Genomic DNA, 9,400 nt, shown 5'->3' with positions numbered 1-9,400 from the left:
CTAAAATACAAGAATTATCATAGTGCTCCAGTGCTCATAGTGTTCCACATCCAGTTGTCAAGGATGTGACGAGGAGCAACCTGCATCATATATACGGCAAGGTATAGTGTACGAGCTGTTCTTATGAGGTTATTGAATGTAATATGATTCTGAAATTCTAAAGATGTTCAAGATTATTCTTTTAACATGGTGTGGTGATTTAAGACGGAGAACAGTAGACAATTTTTCTCCACAAATGCCTTTTTAATGTAAAAAAAAGATCATAACACCAAGTAATATTAAAAAAGAGGCCTATTTAAGTTTCAAACTAATTTTAAATGTATCGTTTAAGATCAGCTAGCTAAACACACGTATTATCGAAAGCCAACAACAATGTAACTGAGAGAAATACGATGAACGTCTTCAAGCTAATAAATTGAGACAACGAGAACCACGTCAACACTAACGACCGACATATTATATAGAGAACTTCTTGCATCACTTCGACGTATCAAATTACATCATTTTGGGCAACAAAAATCATTAGAATGATGGTAATCATATTTCTGAATCAACACTCAAGACTCAGGGCTCAAGTGTACCAAATTTATTCTTTATTTTCACTACCTAAACCAATGTTTTCCAAATGCTACTCTATGGAAGACGATAACCAACAAATTAACATATTCTACCGATACAATCACATCAAGCAGATAAATAAGAGATAATTTATGGTAACTTTGGGAACGTTTTTGTACAATCATAACCAAATGACCTAGTTGTTCAATAGCGTTTCCAATAGATTGTAAGGCGAAACAGTTCCATAATAAAGAACATATAGGAAGATACAATACTAACTCAATACTTTCAATTGAATTGAATTTAAAGTCAATATTTGGGCAAAACATCTATTCGATCCACTAATATATTATAATAAGTTGAGTGGACCACTTTTTATTTACAGGTGTCATCTATCATATTAATTACTTGCAAAAACAAACAGTTTATTTTTCTTTATAAAAAGTTTGTTGCCATCCGTCAAACACTGTAACTGTAAACAAGTAATCAGCGCAATTATCTATACACTATACATTTATCTATCGAGTGTTAACAAATTTGCGCACATAACACACAATTTTTTAAACATTAAACCAATTACGTCGATTCAAACCTATCAAAAATCAATCAACATCCGATAACGGCGATCAAAAACATGATTGTTTTTTATAGAATCGGCAAAAATCACTGAAAAAAAAACGAATACGATCGAACTTATCGTACGATTTGATGTTTGTGTTTCTAATTCGGTCTGAAGCACCACTCCATAGCTTTCAAGATGCTAATACCGCTGAATGGACGACGCTAGCGACGATAATATCTCTCATCCTTCTAATCAGAAGCAATATTTATTCAAAAGCGTTAAATGTTTACATCAGTTTGACAGGCTAGTGATCTTGTCTGCCCTAAGCTTAAGCTGACCAGCTGGAGCGGTAAAATGTACAAATTATTGTTGTTAGTTGTCAGTGTAATTGTATTAGTGGCGAGTGAAAAAAACTATACGAGTAAGTTAAGAAACATACATTTACTTGAGAACTATGAATTTCAAGACATTTGAAAATATTAATTTTTTATACCTGTAACAACAATTAAAGTTAATTTATTTAGTTTAATAGTTTTAGCTGGAATGTTTTGAACAGAGATCTATTTCCAGACCATATTATGACCATGGTAATGGTCAGGGGTAATGTGGTGATAAAAGGACCTTCATTTTTTTAAATAATCTCCTAGAATATGAACAATCTGCTCGCAGGCAATAAGTATTATTATATGATTTCAGTTATATAATATAACCATCCTGACATGTAGAAGATCACTTCAGTAAGTGATCTGCTATACAACTTATAATCCAAATCTTATTCTAGGTACTGTTCTAACTTATTTTAAAGTTTATCCTAACTTATTATAAAAACTTATTAATAAATCTCACTTTATATTTCTATTAATTAGTTCGTATGGTAGTTTGCGTTTGAGCCTTTGTAATACACTGTCAGTCGCGAACATTTAACTGTTTGGCGAGTGCATTCGGATGCACCAATAGTCTTTCATAGTACTTCGCACTAACACTCCGAATCACACCCGTTATAGGTTCTATAGGGATATCGCGCTGAATCAATTTGTTGCCATTTGTTTTCTAATAATAAGTAATTAACAAGTAGTAACAAATATAAATTAAAAGTTTTTTCTACAAAATGAAATCGGTTTCAGCGCTCTCTGGTTATGAAGACGAAATTTGTAAGGCATTTTGCAGCACTTGTACTTAGACAAATTGGCAATAGATCACTGTCTGTATGTGGAACTGGCTTTGACAATCATGATGTCAGAATATTTGTACTGTGTTATTATTTTGCATTTATACCGACGACATTCATTGAGCAAAAGTAGCAATCATTTATGTAATGTTTCCATAACGTTGGCATAGAAAATGAAATATATACATTTTCTCCAAATGACCACTGATACAGCTTTGTTCAGCACACGTTATAAAACAATTTCGTTACCTTTGATTGGTCAATATTTACTACAGCAAAATCAAGTAGAAGTACTGCAAATATGCATCTTTGAGTCCATTGCCCTGATTTTTCCAGGTTTACCAACCACACTTTGCAATATTGTCTCTGTATTTTCACACATTCCGAAGCTTAACCACAGCACAAAAACCAAATTATGGTTAAAACAACATCGTCAGCAGCAAACATTATGCTGTTAAATAACATTATCATATAATAAGATTCATTCTCCTCTACTGGGGTCCACAAGTTGACCCGAATTTGTAAACTGGTGTAATAAATGTTTATTCTTCCAGGATATCTACAAATAGTGGAGGAGGGCTTCCAGGAATATCAGAAGACAGGATCGAGACCATCTTATCTTAATGAAGCCCTTCGACAGTTTCGTCTGACGCATTTGTTCAGAGAGAACGTGTATATTGGAAACACGGCTAGGATAGAGGTGCCGCTAATACAGGACGACACTTTGTGTAGTTTATGCGGCTTGGCGGCGGATTTTGTGGTGTTCCAAATTAGATTGGGTACCCCGAGGAACCAGCTCAAGAACGAGGTGGCCCAGTTGTGCGAACTGTTCGACATCGAACCGGGCAGGGTCTGCGAAGGAGTCGTCGAACTAAACATAGTAAATAATATCTTAATTATTGGGTGGACAAGAAATTGATCTCGATCTCGGCGCGCACAAGACGTATTTCCCAACAATAGATTATTCTAGTTGTGTCTAGAGGTACGTTTATGTACTCTGTGTAGTTAGAAACAATACAGGGTGCATTGAACACCTAAGACATACAGTGGGAAGCCCAAGTATTAGGGACAATATTGAAACTATTTAATTTTCTAGTTTAATTGGATTTCTGTAACATTTTTTTATTATTTTATAATTACATTGTTACTAGTCGTTTCCGACTAACCTACAATTTGTCTTTATAATAACTTAAATCTAACTAGGTAACTAACTATCTCAGTCTCTGGTGAAATAATGTTTATACGTGTCATTGTTGTATTTTTTTATTATATGCACCTCACTACACAACACTGCACACGATCAGATGGTTTGATTATTTTTAGTCTGTGTCCTGCTCTGGTAGTATCCAAAAGCTGCATTACTTCATATTCTCATGAGAATAGAGTCTTTCCTCATGCCTCATGCTTGCAATTCTCTTGATTTCTTGACTAACGTGGGTATCTGAAGGTCTCGATGTAGGTAGTCAGTCCCATAGTATTTGGGTGCACCCACAATACCTCTCAGGACTTTGTTCTGAACAATTTGTATTTTGTTTATGTTACTCTTTGCAGAATATCCCCATAATTGAACTCCGTATGCCCATATAGGGTTCAGTACGTGCTTATATAATAGCAATTTATTACGTACTGATAATTGTGATTTTCTTCCAATTAGCCAATACATTTTCCACCATGACACTAACTGGGTTCAATATCAGAAATAAAGATAAAAAAATAAGATCGAAATAAATGTCTTGCCAACCTTGTTTATTGGGTATAACGCACTTATTTGACCAATAATATCATTATATTCGCCAGGATGCTTTCATTTATATCTTCACCAATGACCCCGATCTGAATCCCGATGTCGCCTGTCATTTGTTACTCCAGAGTCAATGCCCATCGGACAGTTTTGAATGGACCATTGACGTTCCGGATGGACAATCACCATCGAGACCAAAACCGACTGAAAAATCCCTAATAAAAGTCCTTCACGTCTCTGATATACATCTGGACACTTTGTACAGGGAAGGTAAAGTAGCCACTTGCTCAGAGCCAGTTTGTTGTCAAGAAGATCAAGATGATGGTGACGAAAGTACCGGCAATGTGTGTGGATACTGGTCTTCGTATGGAAATGACGTTACGGAACATTTGGTCGATGAGTTCATCAGATTTGCCAATACCTTAGTAAGTATATTTTAGAAAAATTTACTGGAAAACAATAGGTTTTGTTTTAAATAAGCACAATTGTGATGTTAATTACTGATTATTTCGGCACTGTAATATCATTTGATTGAAACACGATTTTGATAAACATAACATAATTTTACTGTTTGATTGAGCAATAAATTCTACATAAATACTGATATTTTTATTAATATATCTGGAACTTCTCCATAGCTATCAGCAAGAACATAATAAAAATTAGCCAAAACTATTTATATCTGAACATACATTTTTGTAAAAAAATATATATAAATTACAAAGAAACAAAAATGCTGATATTTTCATTATCATATTTACATTAATCACTTTGAATGCTTCCTCTCTCTGTCTCTATCTCGAAAAATAAAAATTACTTTTTCCCAACTTTATCTTAATATCATGAAAAAATATGTACTTATGCACGTATTACATCTTTATTTACTTATTTATTTATTTATTTACGACACTTATATATCCCATATCCCACTTAAATCATTTATCTTAAAATAATCATCGAATAAAGTGTTTTTTATTGTTTAACCCTGGTTTTTCATTTGTTTATGCTAAAGTTTCGAGGAATTATAACAGGCAGGTGTTGAACCAAGTGAATGTTATATCTCAAAAGCACTTTTCTTTCTGATTCACTGGTTTTGTTTTAAAAGTTAAATTTAAAGGTTTGCCCCAGTAATTGTATTAGGTTTTTCTTTACTCCATGTACTTTATCTCCACATTTTAATATTTTGGGACTACTCCCATATCTGCTTTGTCTGCTCTGACATCTCAGTAACAAAAAACACTATTTAAATTATACAAAACTATTTGGAAAATTTTTCGATGACATTGTCAATATACCAAAAGAAATATATGTGCTTAGTGTTCAAATGGCTGTCAAAAATATCCACAAAAGACTAGAGACTAGAAAATGTAGCTTAACAGCTCAAAATCTGACATGTCTGATAATTCTGCATTGCAGCGAAATTACAAAGATAATTATGATTATATTATTTGAGGGATATCCAATTCCTCAAGAAAATACTTCGGCATCCATCTCGATGGTAATTCGAGAAGACAACAACCGAACTAATTAGTGGAAAGATATACCCAACTCGACCTAACATCAAGGAGATTATTCGAATAGCTCCAAACTTATAGAAAATTATATGTTTACGACTTCATACAGAGAAATAAACAAATACATTATTAATTTAACAGGATTTCGATTACGTCTACTTCACCGGTGACATTATAAGCCATCGAGTATGGTCAACATCCGAAGAAAACAACGCCAAAGTAATCACCACACTAATGGATAAATTTAAAAGCGGTTTCAAGGTACCCGTGTACCCCATCTTAGGTAATCACGAACCAAGTCCCTTAAATCTGTAAGTTATCGTTCTGAAATCCGAGAATATCATTAACCTTGATCATTTTTCAGGTATATCTTCGAAAACACCACATCGGCTAATCTCTCGACTCAGTGGCTACTGGATTTAGTCGAAAAGGAATGGTCCGAATGGTTGCCTGACTCTACCAGTGACACAATAGCAAAGGGTGGTTTTTACACGGTATCTCCGCGAGAGGGCTTCAGAATCATTGTTCTCAATTCAAACGTAGCTTATATAGTGTGCTGGTAAAGATAAAATGAACAATATCTTTGGATATAATCATCAGTTAATGTTCAGGTGGTTGTTGAAAACCAATAAAGATCCTTACGGACAACTGGATTGGTTGGTCAGTATTCTGGAGCAGGCCGAGAGATATAACGAGAGCGTTCATATTCTTTCACATATTCCAACCGGTGGCAGCGAGATTATGAATACATGGAGTAGAGAATATAACAAAATAGTGAACAGGTAATTAACACTGAATCTATTTTCATTAGGAAAATATTAACATTTGTTCATTAAAGTAATTAATTATGAATATCCCGGTTACATAATAAATATATCATTTGATTTTGGTTACTATCAAATAGGCTCCCAAGTTTTTTAGAATACAGAAATCATAGATAGAAAAATATAATAAACTCTCAAGGTTTTTAAAATAATCAGTTCATATCGCCATTATATGATAATGATGATCACACAAACATGCTTTCCACCGACTTCAAAAAAGGATGAGGTTCTATGTTTGACTGTATATTTTTCGCTGTTCGCTGATTTATCCAAAGAGTGCACTTCCAAAGTGATCTCATTGGAACCACGGTAGGAACTGTTGGGGAAAAAGCGGGAAAATCGAGGGAAACCCTGAAATATCAAAGGCATGTACAAAGTTTTCACATATTTTTTATCTAATATATCTAAATGATCAGATATTTGGGTATAATATTATTGCTGAAATGTTGTGATGGAAAATCGGAAGTATTTCAGTATAAAAGCCATTCAGTTTGCTTTTTAAGCACCAACCATATCATATGAGAAGTTGTAGAAATATTGCAGGTAACTGTTTCTATGGTGTAATAGAACGTTTAGCTCTTACGCGGAGGTCACAGGCTCGATTCTCGACGGGGGTATCAGCTTTTTGTTGTTCTAGTTTGATTATAACATTTGTCAAAACACCTAGACTAGGTAGAGGACTCCGGGGCCTGAAGCGTTCTCCTTATTTTCAATCATTGTTTCTTTATTCCTATTTTCCGACAGACGGGCTGCACCTTTATTTGGCCCACCCATTGTAATACTTAATAATATAACTGCGAAATGTATTGAGTAAATATGTAACACTAAAAAGAGAAAAATAAAATATTTACATAATAATCGTTGTAATAACTATGATAGGCATTGGTAATCAATCGAAGAACCTTGTTTTGACAGCGTATTTGCACCCCATAGGTTCAAAATGGCTTTATGATAAATCAACCTCTTTGATTTTCGATCAAGTTGAGAGTATCTTTCGATTAACCAGTATAGTTGTCTTATTTTGGTTCTAACGTGTTTTGCTTTTTGTCTAAGCTGATGTTATATATCGTAAATGATTACGTAAAGTAATTATTTTATACTAAAAATACGATTGTATCAATCATTCAACATAGGCTTTCGTTTTAACCTTAAACATCAAAGATTTACCATTTTTTCTTTCGATAATCTATGCACTCACAATATTTTTAATCTTCAAAAATCGTCGACAGTACAAAGTTATTCTTAATATGTTGAACATTTAAATGTGTTCCTTCCTCCATTTCTAATAAACATCGAAACTCAAATATAGAGATATTGTTCCAGATTTGCCAACACAATAACGGGACAATTCAACGGACATATTCATGTAGACCAGTTCCAAGTCCATTACAATTCGGACGAGAGTAAGGCAACCAACGTTGCTTGGAATGGTGCCTCACTGGTTCCATACGACTTCGCCAATCCTAGTTTCAAAATCTACAGCGTCGACTCTACCACCTTCGTAAGTTCTACCCACCCATGATGAAAAATATGAACGTTGATCGTTTCTAGGATGTCGTGGATATCGACCAATGGACTTTTAATTTAACTGAAGCGAACTTGAACAAGAACAAGTCACCGAACTGGTACAAAATATATTCTTTCAAGAAGGACTACGATGTCACGTCACTCCAACCAGAAGATATTGGAGATTTACTGGTTAAGATGGCGAAAGATCACAATTATTTAGCCGATTATCATCTGTAAGTTAAAGGAGTGGGTCTGGCGTAAAATAAAATAGTATATATTTTTCCTCTTGTAGACATAGATACAAGAATTCTGATAGAGCTGCGGCAGCTGGATGTGACAGTAATTGTCAGAAAAATTACCTGTGCAATTTTTCTACCTACCTAAGCGGAGATACTACGAAGTGTAATGAACTTAAAGAGATATATGATAAATATTCATAAAACTTTACAATAAATAGATAATACTTCTGTTGGTTTTTTTTGTAACACGTACTATAAATAAATAAAGACAGTATGAATATTTTAAATCAATTTTATTTATTTATTTATAATATTAATTTTACAGGATCTAAAGAGTAAAATATATTTACAAATAAACAACAATCAAAATAGGTCAGGTTTAAGTTGTCAATAAAAAAAATGAGCCATATATTCTGAAAGAAAATGATGAAATACTAACTTTTCCTCTTGTGAACAGTAGAATCTTCTTTCATTACAAACCAGCATTTTAGCATTCCATCTTCCTTGCACTTGCACGTGCAAGCGTTCATCTTGTTCTTCACTTACCATTCCAAGATTAGGGGGGGGAATCGAAATGGGGATGTAAGAAATATATTTTTAAAGACATAATGGCACCCCATCGTTTTAAACTTTTGTAACAAGTCATTCACTAAAATGTCGGCATTTTTAGCTTTAAGATTGCGTAAAAATCCATTCTTTACAGATAACCAAGCCGCTAAATCATCCGGGTTAAGATTTTCATCGCATTCATTGTTTCTTATAAGTTTTCTTATTTGCGGGGAAACAAAAATGCCTTCTTTTCATTTAGCATCACTTAATTTCTTCAATTAAAATTTTCATTAAACCAAAATTTATATCTAAGGGTGGAAGAATCACATTTTCTTGTGGAATAAGAGGTTCATATTTAACGTTTGATTTACCACAAACAAAGTCAGTTCTTTTTAGCCAATCTTTAGCTTCATAGTGGTTTTTGGTGCTTCTACTATCCGACAAACAAAGAAAACAAAAATATTTCGTGAAAATTCCCAGTAGTCCAAGCAATATAGCAATAAATTTCATCACAAACTTCCAGTTGTAGTCTTTGTATTTGATCAAGATGTGAGAAGTACACCCGCGCCCTCTATAACGGCAGGAGGAAATAATTTTTATGCGTATTTATACTCGTAACTAGGGACTATTTAATCTGTCGCTACTAAAATGGTTTACCACCGTCATTAACATTGCTACCGCTAACCTTAAAAATAATCATTAATGTTGTTTTGTCGTCATTCGACTCAATAATCCA

General features: G+C 33.7%; 1 protein-coding gene across 1 annotated transcript; it reads left to right on the top strand.

The window, feature by feature from the left end:
• Window positions 1–1,369: 1,369 nt before the first annotated feature.
• On the top strand, window positions 1,370–8,402 carry LOC143204528 (sphingomyelin phosphodiesterase). The gene is made up of 9 exons (XM_076417104.1): window positions 1,370–1,541; window positions 2,843–3,168; window positions 4,086–4,454; window positions 5,685–5,854; window positions 5,908–6,102; window positions 6,155–6,325; window positions 7,691–7,868; window positions 7,919–8,109; window positions 8,169–8,402. The coding sequence occupies exons 1-9, from the start codon at window positions 1,475–1,477 to the stop codon at window positions 8,314–8,316; spliced, it is 1,815 nt and encodes a 604-aa protein (XP_076273219.1). The 5' UTR covers window positions 1,370–1,474; the 3' UTR covers window positions 8,317–8,402.
• The last annotated feature ends 998 nt before the right edge of the window (window positions 8,403–9,400 follow it).

The sequence above is a fragment of the Rhynchophorus ferrugineus genome, unplaced genomic scaffold (assembly GCF_030347505.1).
Source record: "Rhynchophorus ferrugineus isolate W39M unplaced genomic scaffold, kcgeb_rfMv2 rfM11, whole genome shotgun sequence".
NCBI lineage: Eukaryota > Metazoa > Arthropoda > Insecta > Coleoptera > Curculionidae > Rhynchophorus > Rhynchophorus ferrugineus.
This window is presented reverse-complemented; position numbering and strand designations above follow the sequence as displayed.